This window comes from Liolophura sinensis, chromosome 10 (assembly GCF_032854445.1).
Source record: "Liolophura sinensis isolate JHLJ2023 chromosome 10, CUHK_Ljap_v2, whole genome shotgun sequence".
NCBI lineage: Eukaryota > Metazoa > Mollusca > Polyplacophora > Chitonida > Chitonidae > Liolophura > Liolophura sinensis.
The window spans coordinates 16822326-16841035 of record NC_088304.1 but is presented as its reverse complement, the minus strand read 5'-3'; the positions used below and the strand labels follow the sequence as shown (position 1 = coordinate 16841035).

Below are 18710 nucleotides of genomic sequence, written 5' to 3'. Positions count from 1 at the left end.
TTGGAAACATCACTAATACACTGGTCCATCACGTTTTTGCTAATATGCAATAATACAAAAAAGATGACACCATCTCTAAAAAATTGATTTTTTTTTTTTTTTTTTTTTTTGATTGGTGTTTTACGCCGTACTCAAGAATATTTCACTTATACGACGGCGGCCAGCATTATGGTGGGTGGAAACCGGGCAGAGCCCGGAGGAAACCCACGACTATCCGCAGGTTGCTGGCAGACCTTCCCACGTACGGCCGGAGAGGAAGGCAGCATGAGCTGGTCTTGAACTCACAGCGACCGCATTGGTGAGAGGCTTCTGGGTCATTACGCTGCGCTAGCGCGCTAACCGACTGAGCCACGGAGGCCCCCTAAAAAATTGATCAAACTTGTCTCTCACTTCACATTAAATATGCCACTAATCTTAACTGCTAATAAGCTGCCATTTTAGTATGTATATATATATATATATACATTTTTCCATAGATCTGTCTATAACAACAACCAACATTAAGTCTTGAATTTGGAAGCTTTTATTTTCAGCGCCAGAAATCTCTGTCTTTGAATGTGAAGAACATGCAGTCCTATGAAGAATTTGGTATCGGCTGACAAAACAGAGCTTTGAAATAGTGTCTAACAACTTACCTTGCAGCTTGTAAGCAGATTAAGAAAGGATCGTAAGAGGCTTATAATGTTGTTTGTCGGAAAAGTTATCCGTACTGCCCTTAGTTATGTTATCAACAATAATGGATCATACATCAAATCATGTAAACACCATCCTTAACAGGAAAAATTGCTGGGATAGCCCACTTTATCCATAATTTACATAATTCTCAAGTATTTTTTTTATACCTTTATCCAACAATGAAAAAACATTTATATCCCCCACAAGACAACAAATTGAACTGGGTGGCCTTACTAACATCCATCTTACTGGGCCAGGAAGGGGGCTTCATCCAGTGTGTCAAGGTCTGAGTTGACATCATCAAAACCTCCGCCCATGTTCAGGGGTGACATTTCCACATGATTTTGTTCCTCGTTGTCCCCTGTAGACAGCAGTTCCATTTCCTCTGTGTTTGATGGCGAAGGCTGAAATACACAAACACAGAGAAAGCCAACTGTGAGAATAAACAGGACATGGGAAATATTGCCCAACTATTCCTCTAGTAACAAGGTCATGTTACAAAAAAACGCATCATATGAGATGCTCTACCCTTTCATAATACACCAACTCAGGGCTGATCAATATGCGGCCTATTCTTCAATACCTGTCCTTTCCTTCAATATTAAGCCTATCCTTCAATATTAAGCCTATCCTTCAATACCTGGCCTATCCTTCAATATTAAGCCTATCCTTCAATATTCAGCCTATTCTTCAAAACCTGGCCTATCCTTCAATATTAAGCCTATCCTTCAATACCTGGCCTATCCTTCAATATTCAGCCTATTCTTCAATACCTGGCCTATCCTTCAATATTCAGCCTATCCTTCAATACCTGGCCTATCCTTCAATATTCAGCCCATCCTTCATAACCTGCCTATCTAAGCAAAGTATGATGACACAGAACTGAGGAGTACTTGGCCTCTCCAAGCACAGTGTGCTTACACAGGACTGAGCAGCACCTGGCCTCTCCAGCCACAGTGTACTAACACAGAACTGAGCAGCGCTTGGCCTATCCAGCCACAGTGTGCTTACATAGGACTGAGCAGTGCTTGGCCTCTCCAAGCACAGTGTAGTTACACAGAACTGAGCAGCACTTGGCCTCTCCAGATACAGTGAACTGACACAGAACTGAGCAGCGCTTGGCCTCTCCAGCCACACTGTACTTACATAGGACTGAGCAGCCCTTGGCCTCCCCAGTCACAGTTTACTTACATAGGACTGAGCAATGCTTAGCCTCTCCAGCCACAGTAAACTGACACAGAACTGAGCAGACCCTGGCCTCTCCAACCACAGTGAACTGACACAGTACTGAGCAGCGCTTGGAGTCTCCAGCCACAGTGTACTTACATAGGACTGAGCAATGCTTGGCCTCTCCAGCCACAGTAAACTGACACAGAATTGAGCAGCACTTGGCCTCTCCAACCACAGTGAACTGACACAGAACTGAGCAGAGCTTGGCCTCTCCAGCCACAGTGTACTTACATAGGACTGAGCAATGCTTGGCCTCTCCAGTCACAGTAAACTGACACAGAATTGAGCAGCACTTGGCCTCTCCAACCACAGTGAACTGACACAGAACTGAGCAGAGCTTGGCCTCTCCAGCCACAGTGAACTGACACAGAACTGAGCAGCGCTTGGCCTCTCCAGCCACAGCGTACTGACACAGAACTGAGCAGAGCTTGGCCTCTCCAGCCACAGTGTACTTACATAGGACTGAGCAATGCTTGGCCTCTCCAGCCACAGTAAACTGACACAGAATTGAGCAGCACTTGGCCTCTCCAACCACAGTGAACTGACACAGAACTGAGCAGAGCTTGGTCTCTCTAGTCACAGTGTACTTACATAGGACTGAGCAATGCTTGGCCTCTCCAGCCACAGTAAACTGACACAGAATTGAGCAGCACTTGGCCTCTCCAGCCACAGTAAACTGACACAGAACTGAGCAGCGCTTGGCCTCTCCAGCCACAGTGTACTTACATAGGACTGAGCAGCCCTTGGCCTCCCCAGTCACAGTGTACTTACATAGGACTGAGCAATGCTTGGCCTCTCCAGCCACAGTAAACTGACACAGAATTGAGCAGCGCTTGGCCTCTCCAACCACAGTGAACTGACACAGTACTGAGCAGCGCTTGGAGTCTCCAGCCACAGTGTACTTATATAGGACTGAGCAATGCTTGGCCTCTCCAGCCACAGTAAACTGACACAGAACTGAGCAGTGCTTGGCCAATCCAACCAATATACTGACTCAGGACTGAGCAATACTTGGCTTTTCCAGTGACAGTATACTGACACATGACTGACAAATACATGGCCTACTTAGCCACAGTATACAGATACATGACTGACACAAGACATTATTATCTCTAAGCTACTTACTTCTGTCTTCACTTCCACCAGTACCTGTTTACTGGCAGTGCTTGAAAATGCAGAGAATGGCAGTTTGGCATGTGTTTCCCTGGAAACTTGGCCGGCGCCTTGAGGTGTACGTGTGTCTGGCGTTCCTGAGCGACTTCGACTGGTTACCTTAGGTTTGGGCATATCCGTTCTCATGGCAGCCATTTGTATCTTCATCTTTTCGCACATCCACTCTGGGACAGTAAACCCAATGATTTCATCCAGGAGGAGGTTTGGGCTGTCTCTGAGTAAACAAACAAAAGAGGGAGCATGAAGCACCTTGTCTTAACCCCACAAACATTAACATGTACCAAAATTCTTTCGTCTATTAAATTGTGATTACAATTTACTTTTTTCCAACTCATGTTTAAGGACATGTCTCTTGCAAGATGGAAACCACATACATGGCTTAAAATGGCCGTAAAAGGAGAGTCCTGCAAAACAGAATCTTCTGATGTTTCGGAATTTTCTGCTGTGTATAGAGATTCCTGCTTTAACGTATATTCCTCCACTCTAAATCCCTTTATGTGAATCTTTTTTCAAAAACCAAAGTTATAGTACATATGATCAAAAACAGTTTCCCAAAATTTTTGATAGGTCACACGGTACAGTAAGTCTTGTTGTAAGTCTTTAGCGATAAGCGAGTTCAAACTCGTAACTCACCTATTACAAAACTACATTAACTAGCCTAATGTTTTACCTATATTCATCGCTCTTTGCCAGCTCCTGTATGTCCTCAACCATCAACATATAGGCCTTGCCTCCCGTGGCTGGCATGTGGTGGTTGTCAAACAGCCACTGCTTGTCATCCTGGTCACCTGAATACTGCAACAACAAGCACAACAGCCATCAAATGAGATTTGGCCATCAAATGCCGTTTACATGGTCTCCACAAACAAGACAGACATTTCTGTCTGGTACACTCCAGGAATGGTTGAGCAATTGGTGCATGTACAACGTAGCTCCGTTGGTGGGGTGGCGGAGCTAGATAACCAAAGCCAATTAATCACTTCCGTCATAAAGATAGTTATGTGAGAACATCTGAGATTTTTTTTTTTTTTTTTTTGATTGGTGTTTTACGCCGTACTGAAGAATATTTCACTTATACGACGGCGGCCAGCATTATGGTGGGTGGAAACCAGGCAGAGCCCGGGGGAAACCCACGACCATCCGCAGGTTGCTGGCAGACCTTCTCATGTACGGCCGCCAGCATGAGCTGGACTTGAACTCACAGCGACCGCATTGGTGAGAGACTCCTGGGTCATTACGCTGCGCTAGCGCTTTAACCGACTGAGCCACGGAGGCCCCGAGAACATCTGAGAAATATGTCACTGGTTTCCATATTTCTCCATACATCATGGGATTTCTCACCTAAAAAAACCTTGTCTCCATGGACAACTGGCCAAAAATGAGCCAACCAGTAATTAGCCTACTATGTAGAGTAAAGCAAGAAAGTATGAAGACTTCCAATTTTATGGTCTTCAGCTTGAAATGACTCATGTCTGAACACTGTTCTTCCTCCAGTGAGGATACATATGATGTATATGGTACACATTTCAATCTTTCTCAACAAATGAATGGTATGAATGGTTGGACAAACCTTGAATATATCCGGATGCTTGATGTAAAGTCTACCTCGTGTTGCTCCCAATCCCAGCGCTCTGAAAACAAGAGGACTCAGTCAACATTACAGCCATATTAGTACTTCTGGCTTTCTAATGGGTTAGCAATGTAGTGTTGAAATATTTATCTCAGAAACTCTGAGATCATGAAGCCATCTTAGACATAAGATGTAAGTCATGCATGTACTTGGTTTTAAATTGTGGCATTGCTCATGAACTTTAATGCTTTTTCAATTTGTTCGGAAAGTCTATGATATTTCTAAGTATTAAAATCACAATTTTAATGCAGGAAAATGTTTTGAAGTCAAGACTAAGTCTGCCCTAAATCTTTATAGACAGCTTTGTGATCATGGGGCCTCAGACTTATTTATCATAATTTTTCAAACTTACTGCATATATGGGTGCTTGGTTATTTTCTCTTTTTTCAAATTCCACACCAATTAAAATTGTTTCTTTACCGGCAAAATAAATCTTTTTTCACTGTATGAGGAGGGCATAAAAGAAAAATTTAATCCTAATTTATGAGAAATGTAGACTGTCCCAGCCATTTTCTAGAGGGTTTTAGACATATTTACATAACTGAAAAGCTTTAAAAAAAAACAGGAGGATCATCAAAATATCGAGATTGTACAAAATTAAATGGTGGATTTAAAGTTTCACTTTTATTCAATTTTTGGATTTTTATAGTGTCCTCCATAAAATTGAGGTCACCCAAAAGCTCAAATACTTAATACCTTCTGTAAATGTTCAACCATTCCTATATTATGCTGAATTTCCTCATCATGTTCCCACATATTTGGTGTGTGCATCAGCAGACAGATTGGTGGCATGTAGCATAAGTTAATAAAATTCTTAACACATATAAAGTAAATCTGAAGATTTTTCAGTTAAACATGTATATGCCATCATTACTTGGTGTGTACATCAGCAGATAGATTGGTGGCATGTAGCACAAGTTAATAAAATTCTTAACACATATAAAGTAAATCTGAAGATTTTTTCAGTTAAACACTTATATGCCATCATTACTTGGTGTGTACAACAGCAGATAGATTGGTGGCATGTAGCATAAGTTAATAAAATTGTTAATGCATATAAAGTAAATCTGAAGACTTTTCAGTTAAACATGTGTATGCCATCATTACTTGGTGTGTACATCAGCAGATAGATTGGTGGCATGTAGCATAAGTTAATAAAATTCTTAACACATATAAAGTAAATCTGAAGATTTTTTCAGTTAAACATGTATATGCCATCATTACTTGGTGTGTACAACAGTAGATAGATTGGTGGCATGTAGCATAAGTTAATAAAATTGTTAATGCATATAAAGTAAATCTGAGACTTTTCAAGTAAACATGTCAAAAGAATACAAAATTTTGGTTTCATAGGCTGAAGTTTTCAATCAAACCTCTGAATGTATTTAGATGATGAGCATAACACTGAAGTAGAGACTTTACCTCATAGACCGTATTAAAACTTGCCCACTCTAACCTTGGCCTCAAAACAGAAAAATGTTGGAAGCTGCATTTATTGTATTTTCTTGGAAAAGGAAACTGAACTTTAACCTTTTGATGCAAAAAGGAGTGTTGCATGGGAACATTTTTTTTTTCGTGCAAAAAAATACAGTATTTGAAACACTTACTTGTTAGCTCTGGCTCCCATTACAAACAGTGTGTCGACCTTGATGCGATCAGTTTCCCACTGTCACACAAACAAATTATTCGCCACAATGAAATCTCAATCAACTTTTACCTCCAGCATGGAACTAAAGATCCTACTAAACATCTACTAATACTTAAATTATTACCATTTAAACATTTACATCCTTTTATCTTATTTATGACAGAAAGTGTTTTAAAATGATCAAAATTTTATCCTGTGATAAAAAGTTTGTCCTGGAATTTTCCATATGTATGATGTAGTTCACCTGATGTTTAGCCTTTTCCAAGTCACAAACTTTGCTTAACTCTGACTGATTTATTGTCCTTACAGGGATAGGTAGATGCAGAAGTATCATTTTAAGGCCTTGACTTGCTTATAAAAATGCATTTTTAAAGGCCCAACTTTAGATGAAACACAGTACTTGACATAATTGGGCCCAATTCCTCTGAGTGAGGGTACTTGTGAGCACAGATAATTGTAAATACAAACACAACATGTCTTTAACTCATCACCATGCAGCTACTATCATCTTAACCCATGTCTGCTCTGTGTAATGTAGCTTTGTACAGTAATAGAGCTTAACTGAGTATGTACAATACCAGTATAAAATGACCTAAAAGTCTATACCAAATAATGCATTTTTAGAGGCAAACAAAATGTCATTAAAATCATTTCAGCTATCATCCCACCTTCTCAAAAAATTTCAGAACACCTCTGTTAGACCAACAGAACTGATCGAGTAAGACCAAATGTGCAATTTGGTCAAGGGCAAAATATAGCCATTTACAATATGTAACCAAGGAAAGATATGTATCAAGACAAAAACCTTTACCTTTGGCCCTTCTCTTCTGACAGGTGAGTGAGATTTCAGTGTTTTTGATGGTGTTCCTCGCCTGCAAATGAATCAATGCACCATTGCCAGGTTACCATTGTCTGATTACCAGTGCCTGATAAAGAAGGCTGCATTTTCAGTGTTATACATTGGACCTGCCAGTCACAACACAACCTTTTGTAAAGTACAAATAGCAGTGTGTATTCAATAGATATAATGTTCTATGCACATGATGTCATTGTGCTTAGAAAAGTCAGAGGAACCTCTTTGTCACGCTCAGAAATAAAACAGCTTTATTATACACCATGGATTTGCCGTATTTCTTACATTACTCATTGCATTAATACATTCCTTACATGTACAGTACACATCAACCCTAACCCATTTCCTCTTCCCACGATGTGCAGATCCTGTCATGTCCTTGAAGTATTGTGACGTGTATTATTTTCTCACGTTGCCCAGAGGGTCGATCAGGGCTGCCCAGAGGGTCGATCAGGGCTGCCCAGAGGGTCGATCAGGGCTGCCCAGAGGGTCGATCAGGGCTGCCCAGAGGGTCGATCAGGGCTGGTCAGGACACTAAAATACAGCATGTTCCCAATACATGCAATGTAAATCACATGACTTTAAAAACCTTCTGTTGTGAGCATGCACACTGCAGGAAAACAGCTACGCTGTACATTTACATGCAAGTCAATTCAGTGTGCGGCAGCTAATGGCTGTATAACATCATGCTGTACAAATTGGTTCAAAAGAAATGAAGACTTTCACTCGATCACGCATACTCCTTACAACACACGCAGGGTGAGGCCATCATAAAGACAGGGTGTAGCCATCATACACGCAGGATGCAGCCATCATACACGCAGGGTGCAGCCATCATACACGCAGGATGCAGCCATCATACACACAGGGTGCAGCCATCATACACGCAGGATGCGGCCATCATACATACAGGATGCAGCCATCATACACGCAGAGTGCAGCCATCATACACACAGGGTGCAGCCATCATACACACAGGGTGCAGCCATCATACACGCAGGGTGCAGCCATCATACACACAGGGTGCAGCCATCATACACGCAGGGTGCAGCCATCATACACACAGGGTGCAGCCATCATACACGCAGGGTGCAGTCATCATACACACAGGTTCCAGCCACCGTATGCGGAGGGTCCGACCACAAATGAAAAAGCAAAAGGTAAGAGTAAAGAAAGATCACATACCCACTCATATTTAGAGGAGGCCTTCCTTTCCTCTGTTGAATAAGCAAGAAAGCAAACATGAATTGAAGTTTTTCGTGTTTTTCGTGATTAATTTTTAACATTGTGTCATAGATTCAATGCATTATACAACATCGTCATTTAAACCACCACAAAAGAGGCGGGTTTATGGGTGTAAGAAAACAGGCTGCCATTACAGAAAACACCACCTCTTAATCCTGTGACTAAGTGCACATCTTGACAAAAACTGTCAGCTACACTTGTTAAAACATTACACTTAGCGCAAATGGCTGAACGGTTCAAATTAGCATAAATTTGCAATTAGAGGCAAACACACCTTTCTCTTCACAGGCAGACTTCTCTCTGAGTCTGAATCGGAAGGCCTCCGTCGTCGACTGGGAATCTGGGAAAAATAAGAGTACACAATCTCAACAAATGGCAGCTCAGTAAGTAGCTACTGCACTAGGAATGTATATATGTGATTCAATACAAACTCAGAGTCTGCTGGCTTTCTAAGAAAAGAATAGCAGTGATAAATACCTCAGCTCAGGATGTGGTCAGGTATGAGAATGAACACCATGACTATAATCAACGACAAATGGTACAGGTGGTCTGTCTATCAGACCTCTCACCTGAGGATGTGGTCAGGTATAAGAATGAACACCATCACCATAATCAAGGATCAATGGTGCAGGTGGTCGGTCTGACCCCTCATCTCAGGATGTGGTCAGGTATAAGAAAAAACACCATGACTATAATCAAGGATCAATGGTACAGGTTGTCTGACTATCAGACCTCTTACCTGAAGATGCTGTCAGGTATAAGAATGGACACCATCACCATAATCAAGGATCAATGGCGCAGGTGGTCTGTCTATCAGACCCCTCACCTGAGGGTGTGGTCAGGTATAAGAATGGACACCATCACCATAATCAAGGATCAATGGTACAGGTTTTAACAAATACTTACTGTACACATAAATTCTTCCACTGCCCATTTCTGACAGGTAATTAGTGCACTCATGTTTACGTGAATTATTTTTATGCGAGAGCAGGCAGTTTCTGACACATTATTGTCACTATTTACACAAATTTTTCCACTAGAGGTGTTCATTTCTGACACCTTACCAGAACTACCAAGACAAATTCTTGCAACAGCACTCCCTGTTTTTGACACATTGTAAATACAAAAATGATTTGTTTGTGTCACTTAAAATGCAAGCTTCCCAAAACTGTGGAATTTATTTCTCTACACCAAATAGTTTCCACCGAATGTTTCAAAATATTGGTTACAGAAGTGAGACGAATTAGGGTACCTACACTCTTAAACTGGAGCTGTCCGTTTCTAGCACATTATCATCACTACTTACACACTTTCTTCTTACAGAACTGCCAGTTTCTGACACCTTTTTAAGGTCAAAATTACTTACAAGAATACTTCTAATCAAGGTGCAAATTACTGACCCTCAACGGTTACAAGTACTACTTACACGTATTCTTCCACTGGAGCTGCCAGTTTCTGAAACGTTGTCAGGGAAGTCACGAACAGGTGTCGTGCTTCTGGGACGTTCAGAGATGTACATCTTCTTGGCCTGTCAAAATTTGCATACACAATCACAAACCCAACATTAAAACTCGGGTGTTTTCAGTCTCCTTCAAATGTACATATTCTAATCTTGAACAAACCCTTGACATTCAAAACAATGTGACTGTTAAACACATTCTTTAATTTCATCACCATGTCAATTTAACTATGGTCATTTTAATCAGTAATAGAAAACAAGTCAATAAATACAAATGAGCGTAAATAATAATAACATAATAACATCAAAACGCTGAGTATCAGTTGACAATGGATTGGTGAGATACCCTTTCCCGTGTCAAACCCAAGGCTGGCATAGCTATAGTGTTCCTTTTTGGAAAACCCAAACATTCATGTACATCTAGCTAACAGAGTTTAAGAGATTCTTAAGGATGTACAACTTCTATTTATTCCATCTCCATTTAGAAACTAACATCTCTATAAAGTCAGTGGAATAACAGTAGAGTTATTGGATATAGGCACATAGCATGAGACATAAATGTCAAATTGTGAGCACTATGTAACTAATAAATAGTGCTCCAACAAATCAGTAAACACTAGGATTTAACAAAAAGGAGTGTAGTCACAGAAGGAGGTTTCAGTGTTGAGGATTAGAAGGTCATAGGCACTGAGGAAAGAACGTCTTGTCCCTTCTGAGCTTTAGCTTTGTTATTCTGATGCTAATGGCCTGTTATTTAGGCAGCTTCCAACAACAGACAAAACATCTACGAATAAATGGAGCATGCACATCCGTAAGACTCACTTTCTTGTTATGTTATTCCCAACCTTTAAAACCACTGAAAAAGTTAATTTCAGTACCTCTTCCAGGATTTGTCTTGATACTGCATGTACATGCTCCTCGCTCACCGAGTTCTGACCATTATTTAGCTTGATGTTCTCTATGCCTGGCTTGAAAAATTTCTAAAAAGAAAACAAATTCATGTAGTAACATTCAACTTTCACTGTGTTTCTGATTTACAACATACACCTATAAATGTATATTATATGGATGGAGAGAAAACAAATACAAACACCAATCTACTGGCCTCTAATTTTTTATTCTAGTAACAATACTGATGATACACTTTGGGGTAAAGAATATAAAGATACAAATGAGGTCTACTGGGCCTGTTCCTCCCCGCATCTCCATAACAAATAAACAATTGCCAACTGATAAACAAATGCACATACTGTAAATCGACTATAAATCTGGTACTTAAAAGCGCACTTGCGGAAGCACTTTATGGCCTTAAAATCATACTTCTGATGCCAACACTTCAAATATCTGATAGGAAATTAATTAAACTTCACAAAGAAGTCTTAAGTACACCTATTAGGTGGAGAAAGCAACATGTGTCACTTGAAAACTTTAGGTGATACACAGTAATTGACATGACAGCATACAGTGAAATATACAGTGCTAAGAGGCAGTCACTACTATTCCCAGCTCAAATGTGAGGTAGTGTTATGGCTGATAGCTCCCTTGTGAGCTGGAAATCTCATGGGCTCTCTCAGCACCTACAATTTCATGGAATATTTCACCACTCACCCTGCACTACTATGCTGGTTAAACAATCCTGTTAAATTAACTGTGATTAACAGTAAATCCTACATGGATAACTTCCTATGATTTTCCATCAACTTGTATCAACAGTGCAATCAACACCAACATGGTTACTTTATTTAAGTATGTAGCAGTCTATCCGAATAGGTTGTGGACCACTCCCATGCCCTGTTTGGACTGACCATGTATCTGGGGGAAGGGAGCGGCTGTTCTGTGTAAGGAACACAGACAATGAGCCGAATTCCAACTCACCTCCATGTATTTCTGTATAATTTCATCGATTTCCTTATTCATAGCCTTCTGCAAATTCTGTCGCAGGATGTCCAGAGATTTCGCCGCACTTGTTATACAACTGCATCTGTATGTTTCACAAGGTATCCCATCGTCAATGTTATTATCATATCATACAACGTAAAAGTTTTCAGTTCTTGAGAGAAAGAACATCAATTCTTCAGAAGTCACAACAAACGCCAAATGTTTCTCCCAACCATGCTCAATCATGCTCACATGACAATCTGTTGGTCATATGACAATCTGTTGGTCACATGACAACGTGTTAGTCACATTACTGGCGTCAGTTACTTGCCAAACAATGCTGGTTCACACAGTTCAATTTCCTCAGTCAATCAGAGACCACTGTTTTGTGGAATATTACCTTTCTGAAAGTCTTTAATTAAGTCAAAAGAGTCTGTTGCTCAATGTTAACAGATTTGACCTGTGTGTACACACTCACAAAAACATTTACACCAGATCCAAACCCAGGTTTAGCACACTGTCAGTTCATCAAATCACTCAATTGTCTTAATAGTTATTTTTTTCTGACGTTATTTTTAGGTGCATTTATTTTGGGTGAACCATTAGTTATCGTAGCAAATCCGTAGTATAAAAGCCTGCTACCTCTATCAATCCATTCAAATCAACTCATATAGTTAAGCGTAAAACTTTTCCACCATATCTTACACGCTTTTACAGAATTCCAACTCAGTCTGCTCTACCCATGCCTCTAACATAGTCTCGGACTCATAATGGGAACTGATCCTGTTCTTTGCCTAGCCAAGGATATAGTAGGTACTGACCTTGCTCTGTGCATGGCCACAGACTGGGACCTGTATGCTGATCTGTAGAGTGTTGAATTTGTTGGGAAGTTGTTCAGAATCTGTACACGCATACTGAATGGATTAGCCTACAACAAAAACATGGATCACTTAGAAGTAGTCAGAAAATAAGCACCCAAATAACAAAATTGGAAAAATCAGTTCAAAATTTAAAAGGAGATTAGATCTCCAACCACTTTAATTTCACACAAAATGTTCCATTAAAAGAAAAAAACAATTAACGTTGGCCCCTGTGGCCATCTTGCCGGCTGTCTTTTTTTTAGCCGAGTCGAGCGATACCAGCTATGGCTGGAGGAGCCATGCCGTGGGGCCATCGGATTGTGAGTGGCATTGATGAGAACGGTTTGTCGCTCAACACTGGTGAAAGTAACTATCAAGCTAATCTTTATGTTTTAACAAGAGCCCAAGGGCTGTGAAATGGGCTACTGCTCTTCTTCTATTTTTATTTTTTTTTTTGTGACTATGAATAATTGTCTTCTTGTACAAAGATGGCAAAGACACATAAAATACAAGTACAATCTGTCAACCTTTCTTTCTATCTTTTCAGGATTATATCCAAATATTCATCACATACTGGAAACGTAATTAACACCTCATTCCACAATTTAACGGATAACTTCTTCAACGGATCATAAAACCTTTGTGTAATAAGTTTGCTGGCATTCACACAATAAGGAAGATCAACTATTGGGCAGTAACCCAAGGGGTCAAGCAGTGCTACAGATCATTTTCAGAGGTAGTGCGGTACTCCCTACTTTTCCAAGAGATTCAGTACTGCATAATCCTCTCCTTCTACACACTTTTTAAAATACTGAACACTTCACTATTTTGGGTCCACAGCAATACACCTTGAAAGTGAGAAGTTAACTGAGTGAAGGGGGGGGGGGGGGGGGGGGTGAGAAAATCGAAAGCCTTATATGCGCATACATGTATACGGGCCTAGCCATACCAGTACAGAGATTCTTGTAGTTACAAACAGGAATACAAGTAGATGTATGTACATAACATTCTAGAATAAATTAATTATTTGGATGTGAATGACGCTCACAGGCTTAGGCCTACATTTATTTATTACACCTCAACCTGTATGCCTACTGGGTTTATCACAATAACTCCCTCGCTGACAACTTTACCTTTTCATTTTGTTTTGATAGCAGGGGTTATGGTAATACTTAATTCTATGGTAACTTGCCCTATGTGACTGGTAATATTTTTTTACCTGTTGAAACATTTCTGTATACAGGAAAAAATGCTGTTTTTGGACCAAAAGTAGGCCTACATTAGAAGACAAGAATTTATTATTTGTGCTTTATTTATTAGAAGTATGTAGTATAAATCTTAAGTGTTTCTGAACACTAGCTGTTCTTGTGATCGTTGTATTTCATTGCATTAGCTGAACTCTCCTCAGAAACCACCGATACATGTACTCGTCAGAAACTGGACCCTCAATGCCACTTCAACATGGCACAAACAACTGACAATCAATGCAGAATTAAAACGATACAATCTGAGCCATATTAGGATGATTCAATGCAATACAGTATCACAACTTGTGGAACAGTAACACAAATGACCATTTTTTTTTCAGCCCATCTTCTTCATGGCAAACACTAGAGAATGTCAAAAATACACATATCACAGTAGTCATTCTCCATGACTGTGGGTAGTGGTGCATGACCGTCTGCTGTAATCTTCCGTTTCTGAAAACTCAACGAAGGGATCTGGTCCATATCTGTCTCGATTGGAGTAGTGTGGTAGATTTTCTGACACCTGATCACCAAATTCTAGCGTATTTCTTCCATTTTCAAGGTTTTAAGCGAACAGAATCAGATTCAGGGGACATCAAATCATCTCTGGTCATTTATGTGTATCTTCCATTACATTACAAGTACATGCATATATACATTTAAAGCAGACTTTTTGTTTTCCTTGCGGTTGGAAATCCTGATGGTATGGTGAATTCAATGTTTACTCACAGAAAAACAAAGTCAAATACATGTACACCAGACATCATGTCAAACTTAGTCCCAGCATGCATCACTCCTTGTTCAATCACTGCTGCAACCAATGGGTCTACATTGAAACATTCTGATTAAACTATGATGTTCAGAGATGTAATTTGCACAGTTTTATGAAGCTTGCATCTAGTGACACAAGCAATTCATCTTTGGCATCAATTTTCTTAATAGTTATATGCATAAATTTCACTGAACAAAAGGACAGATTTACATCTTGTGAATGGTAAATGTTTTGGAGTTTGCCATGGTTGATACGACTTCATGATTTCCTGTATTAATATTGGGTCAACATGAGCAGGGTCTAAAGTCTAACCAGGTTTATCACGTCTTTGGCATGACCCAATGATCGAACCTGGGTCTCTTGTTTAAACTTGTCGAAGATTTTCCCCATACAATACATGTACACAGTGATTTTTCTTGTCAAACATTTACTATTAAAGTGTGGGCTAAAGGTGCTAAACCTTCAGCTGTCCTATCCTGTATGCTATATTAAAGTTATATGCTCATACTACACCCATAGTTCAGTTTCATAAATCTTGCTAACACTGTGAAAAGAATGAGGTTTGATCAACAAATACCCAGACTGTAGCTCAAAATCTACTTATAATAGGCAAAGGCGAAAATAGGATACATGAAAAAATGTAGATGATTTAGTTTAAATACCTGTTATGTCAAATTTTACAGTGACTCTGATTTACTTTTTAAGCTCTACTATTTCACAAAGACAGGATTGAAAAGAAACAAGGCTATACAATTCCTAAGAAAATGACTAAAGTGTGCTTTCAATCCTTGAAAGAAATAATGGCAACAATGCATGGCTGCCGAAAAGGGTTATTTCGAAGGAGACAAATGGTTAAATATTTTTCAACAAACTTTTTTATGGGCTAGTCTGGGTATTTTTGAATCAAACTTTGTATGTAATGACATTCTTTGATGATTAATGCCCTCTAGCTTACCAGAGCTGAGTACTCAGTCTCAGCATTGTCTTGATTTTGGTGAAGTCCCAGGTGGAATGACGGCCTTCTCTTCTCTTCCAGAATCCCAGGCCAGGGCCCTTCTGGGGTCAAACGAGGCATACCTTCAGAATCAGAGTCCTCTGTGCGCCGTGGACTCTTAATTGCTTGCGCATGGAGTGTGACTGAGGCTTGGCAAACTGCCACAGTCTGAGCCACAGGGCGAGTAATGCTTGACAACTGTGACGGAGCAGGCAGCTTCCCTGGGGTGTCCCATCTGGGGAGTGCCTGGAAAGAGAAGGGGTTTGGAGCAGGCCGTTGGTGAGAGGGTAAAGGGGCAGAAACCCGTGGGGGTGCATGGGCATGCATGATGAGACCCTGACTGATAAAAGCAGGAGTAGGCTGGGGGCCTGATGGGTACATACCCTGGGGGACACAAAAGGGGGCACCACCCTAAGTGGGCAGACAGCAAGGGCTTACCAGGGACAGGTGCTCCCTTGGGTGGGGGCCCGATGGAGAGACTTGGGAGAATGTCCTTTCAAATCTTCGCCAATGACTGCACCAACAGGCAAGGCGGGCGTATGATGGGCTATCACATCACTGGTCCAGAAGGGGAGATCCTTACTACAGGGCCATGAGCATGGTGAGGGACATGAATCCGGAGAGTCTCCAGGGGTTGGTCCCCAGGGGTTCTTAGAGTGGGAAGGGCTGTGGTGAGGGTTCGGGGAGAATCGGGGTAGGGGACCACCTACTCCCCAGGTCATGTCTAAAAGCTCATTAGGACTGAGACCTACTCTAATAGGAGATGGAGAAAAATGTCGCTCAGCTGATGGCGAGAGTTTACGCTCTCAGCAGTATCCATATGTCTGTTTTGGGGAACGACGCTCACTTGCAGGAACTGCCTGCAACAAATAGCCTTGAGGGGAGAAGGGGAAGGGGCGACCATCACGAGACGGAGACAACTTCCTTCTCTATGTGACCTAGCCCGCCAAAACCAGGCTTAGGGGAGAGGTGGGATCTGTCACCATGTAGATGGGATCCAGGAGAGAGGCTAGATTGGGGTCCCTGAGCACCTTGTGGCAGAGTGGGCATCTGTTGAGGTGGGGGAGTTTGGGAGATAGCTTAGACTGCTCAACAGGGGATCCTGAAGGCCCAACGTACACAGTAGGGGAGGCCTTGTGAGGCTTCTGCTGAGGTACATTCGTGCAGGGGGGAGGTGTGATGTGGGCTCCTAATGTGGGCATCGGGGAGGTGCGCTCTGGCATGTGGGCAGAGGGAGGGCCTACGATCCGTACTGGACAAAGGGGGACAGCGAGGAAGGGCGTTGGTCATGAGGTGGACCAGGGGACAGACGGCTCTCCATTACATGAGAAACAGGTGACACTCTTAACTCTACAGGAGCAGATGGCCCCGGTGGATGGGGACAGCTTCTGCTCATGACGATATCTGTTGGATTTGGGGAAAACCGCCTCATGTCCCCATGGGAGACTTTTCTTTCCCAAGCCCAGCGGGGAGCGGCCTTCCTGAGGTATAGCCACCTCTAGGCGGTTTAGGATGACTTTGGGTTCCATGTATCCAGAGAAGGGAATGGGGGAGTATTTCCTTTCCATCTGCTGCAGGCTTGACACAGCAGCCATGTGGAGGTGCTGCTGCTGCTGCAGGTGATGCGGGGAGATTTCATGTTGGTAGGGGGAGGCTTGTCTCATGCTGTGATACTCCTGCTCATGTCGAACACCTACAGGTGACCGCCCTTCTTCCAGCCGAGAGTTGGGGGGAATGATTTCGTCCTGACTGGAAATGCACAGGGCTGCTTATCTGCTCGCTGGGGGCGACCCCTCACAGGGAGAAGGGGAGTTGTGACGCCCCGTGGCCGGAGATGCCCTACCCCTTGTCGCATGCTCCCCAGTGTCAGCCTCCTTTTTCACCACATGGAGCCCCAACTTTACCAGACCTGTGAGCAGTTGACTTGCCATCACCAGGTGGGGGTGTCCCTGTATCTTTCCTCTTGGGTGACCTGAAAAATAGTACGCACAACTACAAGTTACATGCACGCAGGATCGGTGTAGCAGCAGCGTAAAATTCTACAATTTTTCCAGTTTTTCTCCATGATGGGGAAGAAAGGGATTTGTTACCAGTTACTGTCATTGAAAATGTCTCCATCTATGGACATGTTATTTGTGATGAATATCATGAAGCAATGTTTGTAAAAACTAACAATGAAGGTAGTTTCTGCATTTAATGTGCTAGCTTAAAATTCTGACCTGCATCCTCACATTGAGCCCACTCCACAAATCACTCATCGCACATCTCCAAATGCCACCTCAATGGAATTAGTTTCCATGGTTTTTGCGCTGGTGGAACCCAAATTTATCAGCACTAAAAATACAATTTCTTTTTCATACCCTTCTGTGATTGATTATGAAGACTTAAGGAAAAATTATAGTTTTTGACAGGATTCAATGCCAGAACTCAGTTGCATTTTTCAATATCTAGCATGTCAGGAGACATTTCGTCCCTTATTTTGTATTTTGCTTTTTTTTGGCATCGAATCAAAATCTTCATCAGCTCGATTATTTCTAGGAGAGGATTTCCCAAGTAAGTTTTGACATATCTTATACCAGATAACTTCTGGATTCACTGTATACCAAACATCTGGACAAACTCAAACTGTAAATGTTCATGAAATTTTCCTGCTAGTCCTGATACAATCCGGAGCCTGGCCATACGTACTTAGTAATACTGCCTGGCTTGCTGGGTTAGATGGACTAGATAGAGCCTCATGGAAATCACTATACTTCACCAAGTGCCTGTTGATTCACAGCAATGATTTTGATTTAACTAAACTAAATCTGAACCAGAGACCTCATCTGTGAAAGGTTTGAGAATTTCTACCACAAGCCATTACTTTGCATTAGCCTCATCAGCAGGCCCACCATCACTATGTCGGTACTTTAACAATAATTCCCTGTTACACATACTAATAATAATGACAAACTAATTAATACATGGAAACAAATGAGTCAAACAGTTAAATGTACAATGTATATAATACATGTACAAGGCCACATCTAGAGCAATTTCAGTTCCA

At 41.5% G+C, this 18710-nt stretch overlaps 1 protein-coding gene across 1 annotated transcript; it reads right to left on the bottom strand.

The window, feature by feature from the left end:
- Window positions 1-367: 367 nt before the first annotated feature.
- On the bottom strand, window positions 368-15991 carry LOC135476934 (deoxynucleotidyltransferase terminal-interacting protein 1-like). The gene is made up of 13 exons (XM_064757079.1): window positions 15626-15991; window positions 12613-12719; window positions 11789-11894; window positions 10792-10893; window positions 9881-9982; window positions 8729-8794; window positions 8395-8426; window positions 7168-7228; window positions 6316-6374; window positions 4649-4709; window positions 3749-3873; window positions 3031-3292; window positions 368-1079 (listed from the first exon to the last, which is right to left on the bottom strand). The coding sequence occupies exons 1-13, from the start codon at window positions 15989-15991 to the stop codon at window positions 921-923; spliced, it is 1608 nt and encodes a 535-aa protein (XP_064613149.1). The 3' UTR covers window positions 368-920.
- Window positions 15992-18710: the final 2719 nt, after the last annotated feature.